Source organism: Nycticebus coucang, chromosome 5 (genome assembly GCF_027406575.1).
Source record: "Nycticebus coucang isolate mNycCou1 chromosome 5, mNycCou1.pri, whole genome shotgun sequence".
NCBI classification, from domain to species: domain Eukaryota; kingdom Metazoa; phylum Chordata; class Mammalia; order Primates; family Lorisidae; genus Nycticebus; species Nycticebus coucang.
This window is the reverse complement of record NC_069784.1, coordinates 102,152,604-102,178,092: the sequence shown is the minus strand read 5'-3', so window position 1 is coordinate 102,178,092 and position 25,489 is coordinate 102,152,604. Positions and strand designations below refer to the sequence as shown.

The 25,489-nt window shown below is 38.7% G+C and overlaps 1 protein-coding gene across 4 annotated transcripts in view; it reads right to left on the bottom strand.

Moving 5' to 3' along the window:
• Positions 1-325: 325 nt before the first annotated feature.
• Positions 326-25,489, bottom strand: part of TPD52L1 (TPD52 like 1) — a 108,836-nt gene continuing 83,672 nt past the window's right edge. The window contains exons 4-8 of one of the 4 annotated variants that reach the window (XM_053592820.1): positions 16,472-16,573; positions 12,328-12,342; positions 10,575-10,613; positions 7,232-7,292; positions 326-1,571 (exon numbers count right to left, since the gene is read on the bottom strand). In XM_053592820.1, coding sequence (XP_053448795.1) covers positions 1,443-1,571; positions 7,232-7,292; positions 10,575-10,613; positions 12,328-12,342; positions 16,472-16,573 — 346 coding nt within the window. In that variant the 3' untranslated portion in view covers positions 326-1,442. The remainder of the gene's footprint in view (positions 1,572-7,231; positions 7,293-10,574; positions 10,614-12,327; positions 12,343-16,471; positions 16,574-25,489) is intronic. The other 3 variants (XM_053592821.1, XM_053592822.1, XM_053592823.1) reach the window with 3 other exon arrangements.

Here is a 25,489-nt window from a genome sequence, read left to right as displayed (position 1 = left end):
ATGATCGTGGGGCACCATACACTTGGTTCATAGATCGTTTGACACATTTTCATCACATTAGTTAACATAGCTTTTGTAGCATTTTCTTAGTTATTTTGCTAAGACCTTTACATTCCGCATTTACTAGGATTCACACATACCCTTGTAAGATGCACCGCAGGTGTAATCCCATTAATCCCCCTCCTTCCCCCTCCCTCCCCTCCCTTTCCCCTTTCTCCCTATTCTTAGGTTGTAACTGGGTTATAGCTTTCATGTGAAGGTCCTACATTAGTTTCATAATAAGGGTGAGTACATTGGGTACTTTTTCTTCCATTCTTGAGACACTTTACTAAGAAGAATATGTTCCAGCTCCATCCATGTAAACATGAAAGAGGTAAAGTCTCCATCTTTCTTTAAGGCTGCATAATATTCCATGGTGTACATATACCACAATTTATTGATCCATTCGTGGATCGATGGGCACTTGGGCTTTTTCCATGACTTAGCAATTATGAATAGGGTAGCCCTGCTATTTAATAACAAATGTATGATCCCATTTAGAAGAAGAAAAGAGAGGCTTCTAATGTGGAAGGTAAAAGGTACTGCAGAAATCAGAGTGGATTAATAAAAACCAATTATTTTCATACACATGAACAATCTGCATGCTGGAAAGGGTTGCAGAACTCTACTTCTCCTGTTTTCTAGCTATCCCCTACTTGAGTAACTACCACTCTATGTATATTGGAGAGAATCTTAGAATTAGAGGTAATTTTACCATCCTAGCTATCCTCAGAGTAGTAACTGAAGTATTTACCTTCATATCCTCTCATATTCACCAAATTAGCAGAAGTTGATTTCAAGTAGCATCTGTAGAATCATAGCTACCAACATTTAAGGTCATCCATAGTCTTGAAGACTCAAAGGAAATAAGAATTCAAAGTCATCACTAAAATCAACTATTTTAATTGTTTAAGCATACATAATTGATGTAGGGGAAGGAGATCATAAGGAGTTAGATGGGGTTTGCAGTAAGTCATCCACTTGCCAGAGACAGTCAGAAAGAGACCCACCCTGCTGATCCCCAGGGTTCACTCAGCCTTCTAGGACATGCACATCGCAAAGGAGGCCAAGCAAAAATCAAAGCAAATACTAGCTACATGTTTGGAAAATATACATGGAATTACGCAGAGAAGAGTTATGACCAGTTGTGTACCTGCTCAAGGTGGGACATTTTAAAAGGTAACAATCTATGAATACTGACTGAGGTGTGATGGTTAAGTGGTCCATCATCAACACAAATACAAATGGAAATCATTTTATTAAACTTTCTGGAGAGGCCATTTGAATAACAACATCAAGGCTTAGGTTTCTCCCAGTGGGATTCTGTTCTTCTTATCTGGGTAGGTGCGAGCAGAGGCCGGCTGGGCAGTGGCTGATTGGTGGACTGGCCCCGCTGGCTGCCCCTAGCACTGCAGCTCCTCCTCCTCCTCCGCCCGCCGGGGGCCTCCTGAGCTCTGGGCGCTGGCGTGGGCCGTGGAGCTGAGCACCTCCTCAAAACTGCCTCCACCGTGGTTCGTCCCGCCTACTTTCGTCTGAAATGAGCAGATATGCAAAAATGCAGTTAGTCATTCCCAATCATTTCTGTAATATTTTTATAAGAATGCCAAAATCTTGATTAATTTCAAATTCAGAAATACTTTTTATCTTTAGAGGCAAAAGAATATAGAAAAGTTAGTTTCCTTTTAGCAGACTGCTACAATGCCATTCATAATTGGGTTTGGGGATAGGATGCTAAACTTTATTTCACTTTAGAATGCTCTCTTTATCAATGCTCTCTCTATCTTTTCTACATCTCAGATTCTAGTCCCTTCAGGAGCATAATCAGATCTGAGGACTTGCAGCATCTACCCCCTACTTGCCCAGAGAACCAATCTAATGAAAATTGACTAGATTTTAAATTCTTCCAATTTTACAAATGTTATAAACATCTTTAAGTGACTCAAACTTAGCTTTTCTACTTGGGAGTTAGCAAGGCAATCTGAATTTTTGACAAATTCCTTTAGAAAAGGCCAAAGGGCTCAATGGAACATAATTTCTGGTGTGTGTTTTTTTTTTTTTTTGAAAAACAAATATCCAGCGTACTCAAGCTGATCTGTTTTGAGAGTTGGCGAAGGATCAAGTCTTAAGCACTGATAATTTCACAACTTTCTAGACAGTTGATTTTATAGTAGGAATAGACCTTAAAACACAGTTAGATGCTTGTAAGACTCTATTCTTGGTACTTGTTATTGACTAAGAATAGAGACATGAAGAAGTCAACTTACAGTTTAAAACTATGGTTAAGTATATCTTGAAAAAGGTCCTTATCCAAAGCCCTTCAAAAGAATATTTAAAGGGCTATGCCTAATGCAATTTGTATTAATAATCACATTGGCCTTCCCTTCCATTGTTTTTCACAATGTAGAAAAACACTCTGAGGAAAGGGAAAGTAGAAAATAATGTTGCTACTGCCAAACTGATGTCTGCACCTCACTGTCCCCAAAGTCATCACTCACAGACATTTTAATGACACTGGGGACGTGTGTCCATGCCACCTGGATTACCTTTTAAAAAATTTAAACAGTGTTTCAAAGCAGTTTTCTACACTTATCTACAGTTGTCACTAAATTTCTCTGCCTCTTAAATTCAATTCCTAAATCGCATTTTTCCACTCTGCTTGAGGTCTGTAAAGGGCCAGCGAGTACATATTTTAGGTTTGGGAGCAACATAGTCTGACATAGACACTCAAACCAGCTGTCAAAAAAGCAGTCTCACATATTACATAAGTAAATGAGCATGACTGTGTTTTAATGAGACTTTATGAACACAGAAATGTGAATTTCATGTATTTGAATTTTCATGTCACAAACGTTATTCTTCATTTTGATTTTTTTCAACCATTAAAAAAATGTAAAGTCACTCTCCAGTTACAAGTCATTCAAAACTAGATGACCAGCTGGATTTGGCTTATTTAGTGGACCTCTGGCTTGGAGCACTGGTCCGCCTCCACTCTGTTCTCTCAGCACCGGGAAGAGGTGGGAAGGGAGGCTTTCAACTGTGATTTTTCACTATGTTTATTTCTTTCCTGAGAGAAAATAAATAAGACTAATTAGATGTAATCAACTATGTTAACAATTCTCATTCTCTCTTTTCTTTTTCATCCACGTTCTCATTCTCCTTTGCTTCTGCTTTGCAATAGAAATCACATACAGTGTTGAATCAGGGGAATATCAATTACTGTTGTTCCCCTCTGGGCTTTCTTTCATTCTGCTCTCCTACTGCTTTTTTTTTTTTTTTTTGAGACAGAGTCTCATTATGTCGCCCCTGGTAGAGTGCCGTGGCATCACAGCTCACAATGACCTCTAACTCTTGGGCTTAAGCAATTCTCTTGCCTCAGCCTCCCAAGTAGCTGGGACTACAGGCGCCTGCCACAATGCCGGCTATTTTTTGGCGTAGTTGTCATTGTGTTCTGCAGGCATGGGCCGGGTTTGAACCTGCCAGCCCCGGTTTGTATGGCTGGCACCATAACCACTAAAGGCACCAAGCCTGCTCTCCTACTTCTTGATATTTTTTCAAAACAATAGTAAAATAAAAAAGGAGGGAACTGAAAGAAATCAATCTGCCAAAGAAGGGATGGAATCAAAGGGTCTCCCAACCATGTGGGTTCAGTGACGCCTATTGTAATACTTTAGGCAAGGATCTGCTCAAGTAAGATGTGAACAATAAACCTCTCCTGAACCCTGAGCCTTCCCCTCCATAATGGTTTTCTATCCAAGAATACATTGTTTTGTCTTCAAAATTAGAACAGTTCTTTGTGTAAAATTTAATTTGTATTGCTGAGTTGGGCTTCCTAATCTCTCATGATAAAACAGTTGACACAAGAAGACACAAAGATATAAAGAAATAAAAAGGGTAATATAACTTGCCTTTTTTTGTGTTTTTGATTCAGGCCATGTAATGTATTCTTTTTTTTTTTTCATTGATACAGAGTCTCACTTTGTCACCCTCTGTAGAGTGCCTTACTGTCACAGCTCACAGCAACCTCAAACTCTTGGGCACAAACCATTCTCTTGCCTCAGCCTTCCAAGCAGCTGGGACTATAGGTGCCTGCCACAATGCCTGGCTATTTTTGTTGTTGCTTGTTTGTCTAGCAGGCCCTGGCTTGGTTTGAACCACCAGCCCTCGTGTATGTGGCCGGCGCCCTAACCACTGAGCTATGGACACCAAGCCCATGTAATGTATTCATCAAAAAGTAGGTGCACTAAAAATCTGATCTGCTTTACATGGATGTACAATGGCTAAAAGGGATGTAGTTACTCATAATTCGCTGGAACATGATAGAATATACCAAATGTGGTTCCACAGGTATTGATTCTGCATCTGATTGTTCATTAATTTTGAAACAAATAGAAGAGGTGACACCAGCTAAGGAGTCATCAAGTAATAAATACATTGCAAGGACGTAGGCAGAAGCCAGTATGGTGGCTCACGCCTATAATCTCAGCACTCCAGGACGTCAAGATGGGTGGATTACTTGTGCTCGGGAGCCTGACACTAGCCTGAGCAAGATTAAGACCCTGTTTCTACGAAAAAACAGAGAAAAAAAACTAGGCAGGCATTGTGGCAGGTGCCTGTAGGGCCAGGTATTTGGGAGGCTGAGGCAAGAGGACTGCTTAAGCCCAAAAGTTTGAGATTGCTGTGAGCTATTATGCTATAGCTCTTTACCCAGGGCAACAGAGTGAGACGGTCTCAAAAAAAAGATGTAGTCAGAAGTAAATTTTCTAGAATTGGACCATTTCTCATGGGAAAACTAACTACAGAATTGGGGATAAAAAAAAACACAGCTGATTTGCTACAGCCATCACATGGTACGTGACTGACTATGTGAGAAAATGGCAGGAGACAGCCTCACCTTACAGCAGAATGTAACTTCTCACATAACATAACTATGGCCATGGTTCCTGATCAGTGGTGTTTTAAAAAGCTAGCTTAACGCAGGACCTGTGAATGGAAATGCAGCATCCAGACCCGCAGGAATTCTTCTCATCCTTACTGATCCGTGAGTCACTCCCTCTGAAAACAGCCCAAGGGTTCATAATTGAAGAACAAAAGAATGGTTGGAGAAGATTGAGAATACAAATGTAAACTCAGAAAATAAGCTATATAAAGAAGGATTAAACATATCTTTTATTTAGTCTAGAGAGGAAAAAAGGAATGAGAAATGTGTCGTTCTTGAGGGAGTGGGAGGTTTTACACAAAGCGTGGTTATCAGCTATTCTCCATCGCCTGGGTAGACAGAAAAAGAGGAAGTAGGCTCTGGCTGTGAGACAGGAGGTGGGTGGGCTGTCAATCTTTTTAAACCAAGTACAGTACAGGCGTGGAATTCGCTTTCAGGAGGTCTTGACAAAGGCTAGTGCCTGGTGGGCTGAGTTAGGTGGAAGTCTGCGGGAGGAGGCAGGCTCTATCCCTTCCATGAGGGAAGGCAAGAAAAGGGAGAGGCTGGGAGTGGGGATCACACTTAAAAGGGGCTGTAAGCTTACTAGCTTCCTAAAAGCAAATGAAAATATATTCTTTATTTTGCCTCTTTGCATCTTCTTCTTCTTCTTTTTTTTAAATTTATTTATGTATTTATTTATTTTATTTTATTTTTGTGGTTTTTGGCCGGGGCTGGGTTTGAACCCGCCACCTCTGGCATATGGGACCAGCACCCTACTCCTTGAGCCACAGGTGCCGCCCTGCATCTTCTTCTTCTAGAGAAAACTTAAAAAATACCACTTTTCCTGCATCAGGACTTATGTTAACAGAATGCATGCTTCTTGGGTTGTCTAAAGCTGTAAACCCAATGTTGAGAAGCTGACTCCTAGGATTTTTGAGCCTTTTGTTTTCTATTTTACCAAGAGAAATGTCCACAACCTTGCATGTCCCTCCATTTAAAAAAAAAAAAAAAGAAAGAAAAGTCCCTACTCCTGGGAGAATTTACTGGCTCCTATAGACTCTTGTACACTAGGTAAGTGACGGCGTTGTGAAGCACAACAGTCAAACCACAGGGCTCGAAACTACTGGGGAACCAAACCAATGAAGGCCTGACCAGCTCTGAGCAGGACTTTCATTCCTGGAGCTTCAGCACCTGATCACTGGCCTAGTAAATCAGAAGTAGAAAACTAAGGTTAAAACTCTCCCCTAAGAGAAAGACCTACCAGATCCAAATCAATAAGAGCGTCTGGGACCTCTAGTCAGGAACGATTTACCAGCTGGCACACAGGTGACACGTGTGAGAATACTCGGGAGCAGCTGAATCCCAGCATGTGCGTGTGGCTGCGTGGTCCCCTTAAAGATTGTATATATTCTTAATCTCCCCAGTAATCGTATAATACAGAAATAGACGGTATACAAAAGAGTGATGATGACATCAAGCTGTAATGAGATCATTGTTTAGGTGATCCTGTCTTTAAAAATGACCTTAGTAGTTGCAGTGATTTTCTTGTTTTAAAACTTTGATACATTTTAAGACCACGCTGACTTCATTTTTGCTCCTTTTCCTCTGTAGGCTAACTCACCTGTGCTCAAATATTTTTATCTAGTGAAGTTTTTTTAACACCTACTATGTCAAAGGCATGTTTTCCATTTATACCCAGGGATCACATGCATTATTATAAAATGCATTTTGTGATTCAGCTTAATTTTCCCTCCACGATAACCATACAGTGCTGGCCTCAGTAGGTGAATTCAGTAGGGGAGCTGACAGTTCATGGATGGCAGTAAAATACGTAGATGGTACTAGGGTTTTTGTTTTTGCTGGTCTATGCCCAAACCAGAGGCACTCGGAGCTGTTATTTAACTTTCACTATGCTCTAAATTCCGAATTCATATCACCTTTATCTTCTCCACAATCTTCTCTCACATACATCTACTTTGTGGGTTGGGAGGTAGCACTAAGAGATTATGAGGTAAACACAAACCCCAGTTCACTTTCATGATCAATTCATCCCTGAATGGTTTACACAAACAGCTCTAAGGATACAGTGACATTATTCGGTACTGGTTTTATTTATAGGTTTAGATGTGAATAAAAAGGTCTGACTTTAGCAGGTCTGCCTTCTTGGCTGAATGGGATGCTGGTGGCCCTGCCTTGCCTTCGGAACTAATAATGGCAGCAGTGCTACCCTGTCCTGATTCAATGGACCCACATACACAGAATTCACTTCATCTGTACCTTGAGGCTTGTGACAGTTGTCTCAACCCTCTCCTCAAATGATTTGAAAGTAGGAGAATTCCTAAAATAACAAAAAAAGAGAGGTCAGCTCTGAAGACCCAGCTGCCTTAGCAACCCATGCTGTTTGGTTTTCTGCTCTTATTTGTCAACATCATGTCTGCACCAGAACTTCCTGTGGGCTTGCCACCCATACCTACCACATTGTTAAATATATGTCACTTCTGCTAGGTGATGTACAGGAATCAGAACCTGACAGAATTTTTCTGGGTAAAACCATCAGAAACTGAACTGTGGAATAAATAATACAGCATTTGGCAAGGCTACAGCAGTAATAATTCCATAGGACACTATAAATCATTTTCAATGACTCAAGGAGGTGCTAGCTTCATTTTCCATTTAACATTTAATTTTTTTTTTACCACAAAAAATTGTTTTTTTTTTTTCTTCCTAACTCAGATGTTTTAGTGAGTAATGGAAATTCTGCATGAAGAATGTCATGCTTGAGTTTACCAGTTGGAATTGTAAAGTTATTTATTACAGCGAATGTGAGACAGGACAGAAATAGAGTTAAGGAAAAAAAAATTTTTTTTCTTTTCCATGCCTCAAAAATAATCCTTTTGACAATTTTCATGAAGCAGTGTTTCAGAAAGTTAGTGCTTTGATTATTTTAGGGTGAAATATGCCCAGTTATTTACCAAATGCCTGATAAAATGGCATTATTAGTATGTGTTATTTTTCCTTCCAAACAGGATATACCTATTTGTTCTCTTACCAAACAGCTTATAGACATTTTTCTGGGACTTATTCTTTGTGTTAAATGATCCACATACCATCGTGTTGCTTTAAGCATTGAATACTTCATTTGGTGTGTTCTGATTTCTCATATTGGATGTGGCCACATGATATTATTGTTTAAAGACGTCATTACCATTAAAAATAACACTAAGTCCAGCTAAAGAAACAGGAGCGGAACTCAATGTATCTTAATTGTTATATCAATGCCAGCTTTCAATGCAGGAGTCTATCATTTTCAATGTATCTTAATTGTTATATCAATGCCAGCTTTCAATGCAGGAGTCTATCATTTTCAGGTCAAATAATTCAACTAAATGTTATCCTAAACCACATACTATTCTCTGTTGAACATAAAAAAAAAAAAGTAAGAGGAATGACCTGATGAAACTCCTTTTATAAAGAAGAAGGGCTATAAAATATGAGTTTCACTGTATGATGTGGAATGAAGTATGATTCTTAGACTATCAAGAGGCAGCTAACATAAAGAAAATGCATTTTTATTTGGCTTTGTTGAGGATGGCCTCCTGAGTCTCTGACACTCCACATAGTCAGAAACGCACCTGCATTCAGGCTGCATGGATTAACCATGTCACCATTGTTCAGAGGGTCCTGGAAGGCACCGTGCCTTGTATATGACTCAAACATGAGTCAAATCCCCAAGAGTAGCCTCCATGATTCCTATTTCGTGATGATATAATAGTGACATTATACTTCAATGACTCAATACTTATTGTTACTTCATTTCCCTGCAGATTTTACTTGGCCAAGCCCGCCCACATTACTGCCCGTCATCGGCTACACAGGCCCACGGAGTGCCTGTGCTTAAGCCTAAATGGTTCATGGGTATATGTTAGATGAGTAAAATAATTTTTTTCTAAAAAGTTGATTTCGGACAAACTCTTATTGACTGTATTTGACCCATAAGCCACTACTAGATGAGTTCCTGGTTCAAAGAACAAAGACATGTTATTTTTTGCGAGCCTTCTTATCACATCCAGACTTAAAATTCGACACCTACAGGAGCAAAGTCTCTGGTTACACTACTTAATTTGGGTGTTCGTAAGTTTGTACCAATCCCTTCTAAGGAGAACTAAGCATTCTTGAATCTATACTCCCTATTTACCACCAAATACAGAGAACCAAATAGTGTAGTTAAATTTCCAAATCAACCAATTAACCAAATAACCCCAGTGCAGAAGAGATATCATCAGACATAACAGAACAGACATTCCTCTAATTAAATTGCACTAGAATGCATTCTGGAGGATAGGAAGAAACTATTTGATTAGATTTAATCATATCATGTACAACTATAAATTTTTGGCACTGCAAAGAATTTGGCTTCTGTGGTCTCACACTATTGAAAGTAACAGAGCCCTCTCTATGATGTATTCAAACCACAATATAGAATATGCTTGATTTCTAGGCAGTTCTAGGGCTTTGGGAGCACCTTGGGGAGAATAATAAATCTGATTCTAGTCTCTTATTTTAATTAAATATAATGAAACTGATACCACTGAGGTAACTGTTCCCTAGGCTGCAAAGTTAACTATGGCAGGACTGGGCTACAACTTCATCTTCTGATGCCCAATCTAACGTTCTTTCATGTATACTATTACTAATACTTTGATTTTATCTGATTGTATTAATCACGCAAACGTGAAGCTCGGAATGTCTTTCTCAAGTTTTCAGTAGTAAACTTGCCAGTAATTTTAATAACACTTCATTGTTCTACAGACATGTCATCTTAATATCTACCATAAAAAAATCCTAATGATAGCCTTTCTAGAACTTTAGCCTTCTCGGTCTCCTATCTTTTCCTTTCATCTTCCTCCCAGGTTCGCATGTAATTGTGCTGAAATGAGAAAACGTATTTCTACCTTTTTTTTTTTTTCTCCCCGTAGAGACAGAGTCTCACTTTATGGCCCTCGGTAGCGTGCCGTGGCATCACACAGCTCACAGCAACCTCCAACTCCCGGGCTTAAGTGATTCTCTTGTCTCAGCCTCCCGAGTAGCTGGGACTACAGGCGCCCGCCATAACGCCCAGCTATTTTTTGGTTGCAGTTCAGCCGGGGCCGGGTTTGAACCCGCCACCCTCGGTATATGGGGCCGGCGCCTTACCGACTAAGCCACAGGCGCCGCCCCACGTATTTCTACCTTTGCAAGTATGCTTGGAATGTTCCAGATCCTGTGCTAAGTGCTTTACACAAGTTACTTTATGCCTCACAACCACCATATGAGGTAGGTCTTATTTCTTGCAGTGTATGGATAAGAGAATGAAGATTGAGACAGTTATGTCACTTGTCTTAGGTCACAAAGGAAAGGCTGGATTTAAGCCGTGTGTTTGGCCAAAAGCCCAACCCCATTACACTCTTCTACAGAATTGTCAGCCTTTGCTCCTGAACACCATCAGACAAGAGGCAGGTTGTGGCACTTCAGCAATTTCCTTCCACATAAAGGAGGGGGAAAAAACCCACAAGTAAATACAAATACATACTTAAAACACATTCTGCATTAATAATTATATAAAATATTTTATACACATTACCTCATAGCAGGCATACTTATGGAATGGCGAATGGAGTAGCTTCAGGGCAAAAGTGGATTAAGGGGGGAAAAAGAAGATGGCACAATATAAGTACATAAAAAAAAACTCCCTGTTTACAGTTCTAAAACAGAAACTTCACATACTTGAAATATTCCCTGCCCACCCAACCAAGATACTATTTGTTTTCCTTTGGCATAATGGGGCACAGTCAGCTTTCAAAGGTAGACATGAAGAAGAGATGATCCCCAGTTGCGTATTAGGGCCCGTAGGCCAGGAACCCTGAGCAGTCCAGTTTCCTCCAGGTGAGCCCAGTAGCCCAGGGGCATCCTCGCTAGGCCCAACCTGAGTCTCCCCTCCCTTCTGTTCATGGAGAGAAGGCCAGCACCCAGGAAGAGCCTGGCAGGGAGACACTAATCATTGCATCATAGAGAAACCAAGGAACGCAGGTCATTAACATAGGACCGTCAAGGGAACATGACCCCAGCCTGGCAACAAAATTCACACAGGCCGGAGTGGGGGCCAGGGCTTCAGTGTCCATTCTGGTTTGATTGTCAAGAATGTTTGATACAAATAAAACATTCCTCAGAATTTTAAGAGATTCAGCCTTCTCATCCTATTAATCCAACAGTAGCAGACCCATCTTCCCTCTGATTGCTTACATTATATTAATATTATATTATGTCATATCATATTGTATCAAGTTCCACTCAGAAATCAGGGTGAGCAGAGAGAGCCAGCAAAATGGATCCACTGCCCTGAGCATTAGCCCTGGCTGGATCCCCCTTTCAAGCACTTTTCCACTTAAAAAAAAAATTATTTTTTTACTCACCACTATACTAAGAAGGACCCTTCACACATTTCAGCACCATCCCTGCTTTCTGTTCTTTAAGAAGCTAATAGGTCAGGGATCAAATGGGTCACCGTTCCCTGACAATATCCCCTGAGGTCATTAGTATGAACAGCACTTTACTAGAATGCAGAAAGCAAAGGACAAAGAAACTGGAGGGATACTTAGGATCTTACTTTAGACACTCCATTTGGAAACTATTAGGTAAAATATTTCCTCAAAAATTGTATTTAAAAAACATCCCTAAAAGAAACTCATCAGCATTACCAATCTGTTTATCTCTGTAAATATAAGCATTTTCTTAGAAAAAAATTCCTCCTCTCTCCACAATATATATATACAATAAGGTCCCAGCTAGAGGTAGGGTTAATTCCTAGCCTGGGTCTGACAACTGCAAACTTAACATACATGCTTTCCCGGTAACCTTTCTCCCTTCCAACTTCACAAGGTATAGAAGGCTGCAGGTGAAACACTGGCACAAGTTAATAGTTACAAGTTATTCAGAGAAACATAACAGTCTAGAGAAACAATTTTCTGTTTCTCAACTTTCTAGAAGTTTTATTTCAAAATCCACCTCTCTGTCACCACTTTTCTTTTTTATTCTTCTTTCAATTCTAAGGACCTCTGTCAAAGTAGGAAGAAATGGCACAGAAAAAGATTCCTAACAGATTGCTCAGCAAGTGAAATTGGTGTAAATGATCCAGCAATGAGACAAATTGTACTTAAATAAATTCAGACATAATAGGTGCCCTGTGATCTGTATCTTCCTGGTCATGAACACGCTCTGCCAAAGAGAGTCCAGTCCAGTTTTCTGATTGAGGCATAGCGGGAAAGAAATGAACCCCAGGCAGCAAGGGGGCAGCCAGGGAGTGGGCAGAGCCCCCCACATAGCCACGTGGCGCTTACCCAATGGAGTGAGACCTGCAGCCCAGCAGCATGGGGAGAAAAAAGCAGAGCAGAGTTAGCACAGGAGGCTCACAACCACCGCTGCCCTCGCCATCCCTTTCCAGAGCCCCAAAGCAAAGATTGGTAACACCATTCTCCCCTCTTTTCTGAGTATACTGACTTTTTAATGTAGCTTACAGATTATTTTACCAAATTATAATAAATTTTGCTTCTAACCTCCATAAGTTGACCAGCCTTGGGACTGTAACAAATAAGTTAACATATGGAGCTAGTCAATGTAAGGAACTTCCATTAAGTACAGGTGGTGCATGCCCAGCTCATGAAAAGTAGGTCAATTTACTGAGGTGGTCAATGTAGGGAGGTGGTCAGCTATGGAGGTTCTACTGTATTAGACTGTCTAATAAAATTACATGCCTTCTTCAAACATTTCACCCCACTGGACCACAGTTTGAACAAATTCACTGAGAAATTCCAAGAAGATGCCAATAGTATTTATAAAAATGATTCCAACAGCTTGTATTTATTCAGAGTACTTTCATAAATGTGAACTCACTTTAATTTCACAGGAAACACTTTGGTTATGCAGGTATTAACAATGTTATTTTACAGATGGAGAAAGATGAGGCAATTCCATGACCATCAGGTTAAATTGAAAATCTTACTTTGCTCAGGAGATATAATTTATTTTTATAAAACACATAAATTAAATCTTGACACAGCGCTTTTCATCCAGTTACTAAAAGTTCTAAATTCTAGATTTTCAAGATCTTACTAAGTACTCATTGGAATTATTTTAATAAAAAACTGAGAGGTATCTTTTTTCTTGCAAGGTATCTGAGTTTTGCTGGCAATTTTTTTTTGCAGTTTTTGGCCAGGGCTGGGTTCGAACCTGCCACCTCCGGCATATGGGGCCGGCACCCTACCCCTTTGAGCCACAGGCGCCACCCTTGCTGGGAATCTTTTTGAACAAGTTTAGGAATTTCTTCCAAGAATGCACAAGAGATTTTTCATGTAACTAATAAAAATATAGAATAACATTTTTAACCAAAAAAAAGTTTTAATAAAATGTCTATGATAAAATTTTAATACTTCTCCATTATCATTTTATAAATGGCACATTAATTTGAACAAAAAAATCAAAATTTACTAAATATTCTCAGTTAAGGCTCTTTAATTAAACTTAAACAATTTCAAAATGACTTTTATGAATACTACTTGTTTTAGCATAACGTAAAACTAAAAATTCTTTGCAAAACTTGTTGCTTTCACCAAGAGTTATCCTCATTTTTATACAAAGGGTTTCAGAGAAATATAAAAATATAAAATATTATATTGAACTATAGCTCTGAATTTTTCAAACTCTTCAATGTATTTTAGAACTATATCAAGTAACATAAGATGCATTTTTCTATACTTTTAGCCACAGTTGATAATATAGATTTTATATTCTCTATGTGGAGTAGTAATTCATAAAAAGTTTGGATCTCCTGGGAAATAGGTTATTCGTTCTGCTAAAATAAAACCACACTGAAATAGGAGGAAAGTAATCAAGACAACCTGGATATTATACCCAATTAGTGTATGAACATGAGCATCAATGTAGCACCAATGTGAAACTAGTCTTTATTCTTCATTATTTGGAACAACCATCAGCAGACCCTTTATGAAATACAGTGGGCTCCTGTGGATGGACTCTCCCCAGTTTCCATGAGACGGCCATTTAATAAAGAGAAAAACTAGTATTTATTGAGTGCATAATACATGCCACGCTCTCTTCTGCTACTTTCTTTCTTTTTTTTTTTGTAGAGACAGAGTCTCACTTTTATGGCCCTCGGTAGAGTGCCGTGGCATCACACAGCTCACAGCAACCTCCAACTCCTGGGCTGAAGCAATTCTCTTGCCTCAGCCTCCCGAGTAGCTGGGACTACAGGCACCCGCCACAACGCCCGGCTATTTTTTGGTTTGCAGTTCAGCCGGGGCCGGGTTTGAACCCGCCACCCTGGGTATATGGGGCTGGCACCCTACCGACTGAGCCACAGGCGCCGCCATAGTAACAGAATGATGCTATTACTCTTACCGCCATTTCACAAATGAGAACACCAGGGAACAGAAGCGATGAGTCACATCCCACTTCCTCATATCCTAATCATCTGAAGCTGAATTACCTGGGAGCCTGTTACCGACTCATACGCCTAGACTTCACCCAAGGCCTCATTGTACTGAGGCACGACCGCTGAGGGGTACAATCTGGGAATATGTATTCTAAATAAGCTTCATTTGTGTTTAGTAAGGTCCCCTAAAGATGCTGAAACACTATTCCAGTTAGCAGTGAGATGCTCAATTTCCAGTGTTCAAGTGAAACATTTCAACTAAGTATGTTGAAATCAAATTTTATAAATGGCCAAATATATGTTCTCAGGCATAACAGGTAATGGGATATTTCCTGTTTTAAGGGATTATTTAATTATTTTAGATAAATATTATAATACCAGTGGAATGAACTGCAAATTTTATTTGTAATAACATTAGGGGTAACCAATAATCCAGAATATTTACCAGTTCATCACACCTGCCTCTGAAAAACTTCACTTGCTTTTTGCTGTGGGGATATTAGTAAAAATGAAGATAAAATAACATACTCAAACTCATGCACATGTCCTTATTTAACTCTGGCTCTGGCCTTGGGAATGCCTAATTGATAGGATGGTTCATGAGTAATAGGCATAATCCAGCAATTTTTGAAGTAAAAGAAAATAAGATACACATACATGTAAATGTAAATATAAAGATGCAAACACAAATATTTTCCTTTACGTATCAAAAGCTTTTTATTTTTATCAAAAAGTAATAGTTTAAGAATCCAGGAAAATAAATAAGCACAGATTTCTTTTAAAAAGAAGAAACTTGAAATGTATTTGAAGGGCAGCACTCATAGCTCAGTGGTTAGGGCACTGGCCACATACACCAAGGTTGGCGGATTTGAACCCAGCCTGGGCCAGCTAAACAATGGTGACAACGGCAACAGAAAAATAGCTCAGTGTTGTGGATGCCTGTAATCCCAGCTATTGGGAGGCTAAAGCAAGAAAATCACTTAAGCCCAGGAGTTTGAGGTTGCTGTGAGCTGTGACATCACAGCACTCTACCGAGAGTGACATAGTGAGACTCTATCTCAAAATAATAATAATAATAATAAAATAAAATAAAATGCATTTGAAACGTTTTTTAAATATAAATTTGGTTTCTAGAGAGAAAAATGAAACTGATTTCTAAAGAGAAATCTCCCAAAGCATATGAACCAAATTAAAAATAAACTATGATAGGTATTTAAGCAAGCAAAAACTCCAAGACTAATAATTCTATATAGCTTCCTCATACATAATACAAAAAATAAAAGTGGCCAATACTACTTTTCTGATGCCTACAGTGAGGCATTTTGGTTCTCAGTTCAAAATTAAACTTGATGTTTACTCTTAGTTTATATAATAGTGAAATCATAAAAATAATCAAATGTACAAGGGTATTTGTCTAAAAGTGTTGCTACAACCTTGCACTAGAGTTAAAGTAATAAAGACATTAAAAATGCAGCTGTTGCATCATGCAGGAGGGCACTAAAAAAAAAAAAAGTGTAATGAATTGTAAGATCTTCACAAAATATTGCTAAAGTGAAGGAAATAACCGTAAAAAAGTAAATATTATATGGAACAAAAGAATAAATATATGTATATTTAGCACAAAAATATATACTGGATAAATGTATAAAAATATATAACCTAGAGCAGTTTATCAGAGCATACTCTACTGAATGTATATTTTCACTTACCGTTTAAATTTTAGCTAGTAAGATTACATGTGTGCTACATTCTTTTAAAATCTCCCTTACTGGTTACCCTCTGTCTTCTATTTTGACTAGGTTGGGTTCTAGCGAAAAGGGCATTTTTAGGACTAGGACCCCTAAACTGATCTTCAGGCAAAAAAGTCCCAATATAAAAATGTACCTTAGTCATCAATCAATATCAATAAAAATAACATTTTTATCTATTAAATTAAAAAAATAAAAGTTAAGAAGACTGGCCAACAGATAACATTCCCTTCAATCAGAAAGCCAAGGGCTTGGCAGTGTTCCCACGGTTCTTTCCCACAGTACCTCATGTCTCCAAACTTCTTGCTGATGGCCGTCCCCACATTGCTGAAAGCTGCAGTTGCCTTCTGCCCTGCGTGACTCAGCGTTTCATGTGTTTTCTTGTAGCTGGAAGTGAAAGAGAGTAACAGTAAGCAACACAGCTCTACCTCATGATCACTCATAAAACATTCATCTTCTTTCCTTTGAAAATTCCCTTTCCTAAACAGAGTTAGGAAAAGAAGCCACAGAAGCAATAGTTCCCATTCATTGCTTGGAGATGACAGGCTAAGTCAGACTATTAACCCTGAATTCAGGAAGAATACACATATGCAAATGCAGATCTGAAAGTGCAGATCTTCCTTCACAAATACTGGAACTGCTCATGGAGTGGAGAGTTGTTCTTACAGAAGTGCATTAATTCTACTAAGAGACGTTGGTCAATGAAAGCTGGCTACCAAAAGTAACATACAACTTAGAAAATGTGGGTTTTGAAGGGAAAACTAAGCTTATACTGTTAATTATGGGTGAAATTAACCAGAACATGATAACATACGAGGAGTACTTTAACTTGTTTTCTTAATATTTATAGCTGGGAATAATAAGAGCATATCTGAAGATGATATAATGACATTTTTACAAAATAGTTTTAGGAATCTAATAAGGTGGTATTTCTTTACAAGCCTAAATTGCCATTAGACTGTGACTGTTTGAGGTCAAGGAAGCCATTTGTGTTTGTGTCCCTAGTCGTTGGCACAGGGATAGAGGAGAGACTCTAAATACTAGATGAACGAATGGACAGCATCAAAGAGGATGCTCTTCTGTGACCGTGAGTGGGGAGCCATGGCGACAGGAACAGAGAGAAGTACAGTGGATTAGAGATAAAGGACAGACACCACAGAGATGCTAAGGGACAAACAGAACAAGATAAAAAGACTGTGTTTAGACTGTACACGGCAGGAAGGATAACAGTACTACTTACAGGGATGAGAAAGTTCTGAGTTTGTTAATAAAGTGGGAAATACAACGTGCATGACTTGAAGAATTAAAAGAAATCCATCTAATTTTTGTACAAATTTTAAAGAAACAATAACATCTTCTAATTTGTGCTGCTCCCAGGTTAAGTTTTCCCAATGTCCCCGATGCCTATACTACCTGCATATACCTGGTACCAGAGTCTCACTCTTGCTCAGGTTAGAGTGCTGTGGCCTCAGTCTAGCTCAGAGCAACCTCAAACCCTTAGGCTCAAGCAGTCTTCCTGCCTCAGCCTCCCACCACAGCGTCTGGTTAATTAGTCTATCTTTTTTTTTTTTTTCCTTTTTTTTTATTGTTGGGGATTCATTGAGGGTACAATAAGCCAGGTTACACTGATTGCAATTGTTAGGTAAAGTCCCTCTTGCAATCATGTCTTGCCCCCATAAAGTGTGACACACACCAAGGCCCCACCCCCCTCCCTCCGTCCCTCTTTCTGCTTCCCCCCCCATAACCTTAATTGTCATTAATTGTCCTCATATCAAAATTGAGTACATAGGATTCATGCTTCTCCATTCTTGTGATGCTTTACTAAGAATAATGTCTTCCACTTCCATCCAGGTTAATATGAAGGATGTAAAGTCTCCTTTTTTTTTTTTTTTATAATGGCTGAATAGTATTCCATGGTATACATATACCACAGCTTGTTAATCCATTCCTGGGTTGGTGGGCATTTAGGCTGTTTCCACATTTTGGCGATTGTAAATTGAGCTGCAATAAACAGTCTAGTACAAGTGTCCTTATTATAAAAGGATTTTTTTCCTTCTGGGTAATGGGATTGTAGGATCAAATGGGAGGTCTAGCTTGAGTGCTTTGAGCTTTCTCCATACTTCCGTGCAGAAAGATTGAACTAGTTTGCAGTCCCACCAGCAGTGTAAAAGTGTTCCCTTCTCTCCACATCCACGCCAGCATCTGCAGTTTTGAGATTTTAATTATTCTATCTTTTTTTTTTGTTTGTTTGGAGACAGAGTCTCACTTTTGTTGCCCTGGGTAAAGTGCTATGGTGTCACAGCTCACAGCAACCTCCAGCTCTTGGACTTAGGTGATTGTGTTGCCTCAGCCTCTGGAGTAACTGGAACTACAGGCACTCACCACAATGCCCGGATATTTTTTGTTGCAGTTTGGTTGGGGCTGGGTTCGAACCCACCACCCTCTTCAGATAAGTCTCAAACTCTTGAGTTCAAAGGATCCTCCTACCTCAGCCTTCCAAAGTGCTAGGATCACATGCATGAGTTCTGTGCCTGGCCTGTACCTGCTACCTTTGAGAAAACTTTTACGCATGTGAAATCATCTGTGCAGGAACTTCCGTTTCCCCTCTACCCCTGCTCTCCCCCACAGGTCACCCTGTCTTGAACATAATATAAGACTCTAGTGAATGCTTGCAAATATACCCTTGGGCTTCTCCAAGACTGAAATCACTTGATTATATGATGATCACTTGATAATATGGCAAGCTGGAATCCTCTTTTTTTTTTTTTTTAAACAGGATGGAATGAATCTATAATACTATCAGCTCTATGTGTTATTTAATTACACGATACCTATTCTTCAGAAAAGGTAAAAATCATACATCATTTGTTGATAAATCTTAAAACTAAGTATTCATTCCTACCACATATGGGAAAAAAGCAAGGGGAATGAGGGTCAAAGAAGAAGCTGGTGACAAGGATGTAGCGTGTGTCTCTGAGAGGGTTATATGAGTAGAACAGCCAGAGCGCCCTGGCTCAGCAGCAGGTGAGACGTGAGAAGGTGGAAGAAATGAGCAGCTTTTCGGGAGTTTGCCTCATTTATTTCTTATGGGAAGGTCCAAAAATATCAGCTTATTCAAATTGTATTTTATTTTTACATATTGCCACATAACTTCAAGCTCTAATTAAGGAAAAAATATCTTTGACCATGTGAAACTACAGAATTTCAGGCATATTATACATGAAATAAACTATCATCTAACTTTTCATTAATGATAAGGCTTTTCAAGTAGTACTAAATATTAAAGACAAGAAATAAAAAGATCAATCCTCATTACAAGATTTTAGTGAGGTGTAATCTTGAAATTGCATGAGCTGAGAATTCTTCAGAAGAAATATGCTATGGGGCGGCGCCTGTGGCTCAGTGAGCAGGGCGCCGGCCCCATATACCGAGGGTGGCGGGTTCAAACCCAGCCCCGGCCAAAATGCAACAAAAAAATAGCCGGGCATTGTGACGGGCGCCTGTAGTCCCAGCTACTCGGGAGGCTGAGGCAGGAGAATCACCTAAGCCCAGGAGTTGGAGGTTGCTGTGAGCTGTGTGACGCCATGGCACTCTACCGAGGGCCATAAAGTGAGACTCTGTCTCTACAAAAAAAAAAAAGAAATATGCTATGGAATAGGTTCCCGTAGCCACGTCCTGAATACTTGAATTAAGTAGACTCAGAATAGTCTTCAAAAGCAAGATATAAATGTAGTGGTTTTGGCCTTAAAAATAAGAGGTGTTATTTTTAAATAAATAAGAAAAATCTTCAATTCCTATCCCAGTTATATTTATTGGATGCTAACAAAGTTTTCACAAAGTAATAATTTGGCTATGCTTTGAAAGGGCATTAAACGTAATGAGTCTGAAAATTTTCAAAGTGAAAATATCACAGTATTATGTCCAGAAGAAACATTCTTACTCTATGGACTGGGATTTGGAATTAGGCCCAATCTAGGACTCTTTTTACTGACATTACAATCCTGATATATATCAAGACAAACTTTTCCTATGCAGAAGTTTCTCATGTGTTTTGTTAAGGAAATAACACAATCCATTGAATGACCAAAATAGGAGACTAACATCATCTTTGACACTTTCATTTCTTTCACCTTCCAAATCCAATCTACCAGGAAACACTTTTGGTCATTTCAACTTTCAAAATAGGCCCAGAATTTGTCTATTTTCTGACCACTTCCACTAATCACCTTAGTTTAGTTCACCATCACCAGTCACCAGGGCTGTTGCAATTACCTTCTAACCAGACTCCTTGCCTCCACCTTTATCTCCTCATGGTCCCTTATCAATACAGAGCCAGAGGGATCTATTAAGGCATTAAGTCATGGCATGACACTTCTCTGCTCAAAGCCCGGCACTGGCTCCTCAGGGTAAATATTTAAAGTCCACAGGTCATCCCTGCATAGCCTGGTGTCCCTTATCTCTTCCTGTTTGCTCCCTCTACTCCTGTCCTCCTGACCTCCATACTGTTCCTGGAAGATACCAGGTCCCCTCCTGCCTTAGAGCCTCTGATCTAGCTGTTCCGCTTTGTGATGCCATCTAATTTAGCAAGAAAAGAGTTGTGTTGTGTTTTAAATGTCCCACTTTGAAGAATTAAAAAGACCTAAGCCTAAACCCTTACGAAGACTTTTAAGAGGTACATTGGACAGAGAAAATCCAATCGGAGTATGAGGTCCATGGAGCTTTCTCCAAGTAAGTGCCAGCAGAATAGAGCTGAGCCCTGAGGAGAAAAGAGAAATAGGGATAGAAAAGCTAATCAAGGAAGGCTGAAGAAAGAGCTTTTATTGAGCATCCCCCCACCATTGACTCTGTATGGCCTGAAAGGTGACTCAGGGAGAAAGTAAAGAAATATTCTGCAGTATCTCTGGCCACTGCATGAAGTTGGGACTGGTAAGTAGAGAATTCATTCTGGTGTTGGTTCTGCATTTCTTCAAGAATTTCTTACAATTAGACTAAATATTTAATTTTCTTTTAAACTGACCCATGTAGTTAAACTTTATGTATTTGAGTGTGCTTTAAACTTTGAGCAGGGGCAACTTTTGAATCGTTCTGTGTATTAATGTGACATTCTGAATTTAATGGCTTGATTTAAATATAGCTATCTAGAGAGAAGTACATCTTGTAAATAAGTGATAGCTGTACTGTGTTTTAAACAAATTTCTATAGAAAAATGGGGGGGTGAGCATATATAGAGACTACTTTAGTGTGTTATATATATTTTTTCTTGTTTGGGATTCATTGAGGATACAAAGAATTAGGATGCACTGATTGCATTTGTTACATAAAGTCCCTCTTATAAATGTGAAGAACAGACATTTTCACAATGTTGATTCTTCCCAGCCATGAGCATAGTATGTTATTCCATTTGTTAATATCTTCTGCTATTTCTTTTCTTAGGGTTTTGTAATTTCCTTTGTAGAGGGCCTTCACCTCTTTTGTTATGTATATTCCTAGGTATTTAAATTTTTGAAGCTACTGTGAAGGGAACTGTGTCCTTGATTAGCTTCTCATCTTGGCTGTTATTGGCATATACAAAAGCTACTGATTTGTGGACATTGATTTTATATCCTGAGACGTAACTGTATTTTTTTTATCACTTCCCGAAATCTTGTGGTTGAGTCTTTGGGGTTCTCTAAGATCATATCGGTGGCAAAGTCCAAGAGTTTGACCTCCTCTGCACCCACTTGGATGCCCTTTCTTTCTTTCTCTTGCCTACTGTATTGGCTAGAACTTCCAGCACTATGTTGAATAGTAATGGAGACAGAGAACAATCTTGTCTGTTTCCATTTCTAAGTGGAAAAGCTTTAAGTTTTACTCCATTCAGTAAAATATTAGCTGTGGGTTTGTCATAGATGGCTTCAATCAGTTTAAGAAATATGCCACCTGTGCCTATATTCTTAAGTGTTCTAATTAGAAAAGGATGCTAAATTTTATCGATTTTTTTTGTTTTTTTGCATCTACTGAGAGGATCAGGTCTTTGTTTTTGCTTCTGTTGATATGGTGAATTGTGTTTATGGACTTGCATATATTAAATCAGCCTTGCATCCCAATAATAAAACCTACTTGATCATGACGAATGATTTTTTTGATGTGTAGTTGTAATCTATCTGTTAGGATTTTATTGAGAATTTTTGCATCTATATTCATTAGTGAAATTAGTCTGAAGTTCTCTTTTTTAGGTGGGTCTTTTCCTGGTTTTCGTATCAGGGTGATGTTTGCTTTGTAGAATGTGTTGGGGAAGATTCCTTCCTTCTCAATTTTTTTGGAAGAATTTCCACAGCACAGATATAAGCTCTTCTTTGAAGGTTAGATAGAATTCTGGTGTGAAGTCATCTAGACTAGGGCATTTTTTTTGTTGGGAGATTTCTTTTTATTGCTTCTTCAATTTCAGTTCTTGAAATCAGTCTGTTCAAGAGATCGATTTCTTCTTGGTTAAGCCTAGGGACAGGGTGCAATTACAGATACTGATTCATTTCCTCCACATTGTCAAATTTCTGGGCATAGAGTTTCTTGTAGTACTCAGAGATGATCTCTTGTATCATCCGTTAACATATCTGTTATCTATATTGTATCATTGTTATTTCCCCTTTATCTTTTCTGATTGAAGTTATTAGAGATTTAACTTTTCTGTTTCTAGTTAATCTGGCCAAAGGTTTATCAATTTATTTTTTTCAAAAAAACAACTTTTTGTTTCATTAATTCTCTGAATGACTCTTTTGTTTTCAATTTCATTAATCTCTGATTTAATTTTGGTTATTTCTTTTCTTCTGCTGGGTTTAGGATTAGATTGCTCTTCTTTTCCAGTTCCAGTTTGTTGATGCTGTCTCTTTCTGTTTTTTGAATGTAGGTGTCTAATGTGACAAATTTCCCTCTTAAGAATGCTTTTGCTGCATCCCAGATTTTGGTAACTTTTGCCTTCATTGTTATTATGTTTGAGGAATTTAACAATTTCCTCCTTCATTTCTTCCTGAACCCAATTGTCATTTAGCATAAAATTGTTTAATTTCCATGCTTTTGTGTGGGGATGAACATTTTTGTTGGAGGTGAGTTCCACCTTTATTGCCTTATGATCTAAGAAGATACAAGGTATAATTTCTTTCTTTCTTTTTTTTTTTTTTTTTTTTTTGTAGAGACAGAGTCTCACTTTACCACCCTCAGTAGAGTGCCATGATGTCACAGGACTCACAGCAACCTCTAGCTCTTGGGCTTACACAATTCTCTTGCCTCAGCCTCCTGAGCAGCTGGGACTACAGGCGCCTGCCACAACGCCTGGCTATTTTTTGGTTGCAGTTTGGCCGGGGCTGGGTTTGAACCCACCACCCTCCATATATGGGGCCGGCGCCCTACTCACTGAGCCACAGGTGCCGCACATAATTTCTGTTCTTTTAATTTTGCTGAGGTTTGATTTGTATCCTAGGATGTGGTCAATTTTGGAGTATATACCATGAACTGATGAGAAAAATGTATATTCTTTAGCTTTGGAATAGTGTGTTCCGTATATGTCTATTAATCACATTTGTTCTAGGGACACATTTAAGTCTTTTGTATCTCTGTTTAGTTTCTGTTTAGAGGATCTGTCCAGTTCTGTCAGAGGAGTGTTAAAGACCCTGGCTATGATTGTGTTACAGGATATCATGTTGCTCAGACCCATCAAGGTCTGTTTCATAAATCTGGGAGCATTTAAGTTGGGTGCATAAATATTTAAAATTGAAATGTCTTCTTGTTATATTGTTCCTTTTACCAGTATAAAGTGTCTATCTTTGTCTTTCTTAACTTTAGTTACTTTAAATCTGCTTGTATCTGAAAACAAGATCACCAACCCTTCCTTTCTTCTGATTTCTGTTTGCTTGAAATACTGTTTTCCATCCCTTACCCCGAGTCTTGATTTGTCCTTAAAGGCTTGGTGTATTTCCTGGAGACAGCATATGAATGACTTGTGCTTTTTCATCCAGTCCACCAGCCTGTGCCTCTTCAATGGTTAATTTAATCATTGACATTTACTGAGAAAATTATAAGTGTGGTGGAGTTCTATTCATCTTATTTTGTAAAAGTCTGTTATGTAGTTTTGTTCTTTGAGCCACTGTGGAAGCTAAGTTTTAACCTTTAGCTTCAGACTGTTTATTTTGCTGGTGGTCCATTGTGATGGTCTGTGTTGAGAATAGGTTAAGTATTTCCTGTAGAGCTCATCTTGTTGTGGCAAATTCCCTCAATGTTTGTATATCTGCAAAACATTTGATTTCTCCATCAATTTTGAAGCTTACATTAGCAGGATACAGAATTCTGGGCTGGAAATTATTTTGTTTAAGAATGTTGAAGGTGAGAGGGACTTTACCTAACAATTGCAATCAGTGTAACTGGCTTATTGTACCCTCAATGAATCCCCAACAATAAAAAAATAAATAAAAAAAAAAAAAAAAAAAGAATGTTGAAGGTGGATGACCATGCTCTTCTGGCTTGCAAGCTTTTAGTTGAAAAGTCTGCTGTCATCCTAATGGCTCTGCCTCTGTAGGTCAGTTGATGCTTACTCTTGGCTGCTTGCATAATTTTTTCTTTAATCTTGACTTTGGACAGGTTCATTACAAGGTGTCTTGGAGAAGCTCTGGTTGAATTGAAACGACCTGGGTTTGATATCCATCTAAAAGGAGTGTGTCAGAATCTTTAGTAAAACTTGGCAAGTTTTCATTTATGATAGTCTTTAGTAGGACTTCAATTCCTTTGGGACAATCTTCTTCCCCTTAAGAGATCCCTATTATTTGTATGTTTGAACACTTCCTGGAGTCTCGTAGTTCTCTAAGCACCTGTTCTGCTTTCTTTGTCTTATTTTCTGCCTATTTGACTACCTGGGTTAACTCAAAAACTTTATCCTCTAGCTCTAAGGTTCCTTCTTCTCCATTTTTGATACTTTCTACTGCATCTTTACATACCTTGATTATTTCCTTCATTTCCTTAAGCTCCACCATACCCTTTCTATATTCTACATATCTCTCATCCAACTTTTAGTTTTTTCCATTTTCTCATTCATTCCTTTAATTGTCTTTATTATCCATACTTTAAATTCTCTTTCTGTGAAATCCATTAATTGTTTATGGGTGGAGTCTTCTGATAGCTGCCTTATGATCCCATGGGGGAACTGCTCTGTTTTGGTTTTTCATGTTGCCCAAACTTTTCTTTTTGTTCCTCCTCATGTGTTCTTTCTTTTTGTTCACCTCCTTGTTCTCCTTTTTCCTTTTCATTTCCTTCTTTGCTTCAAATTACCTTGTCTCAGAG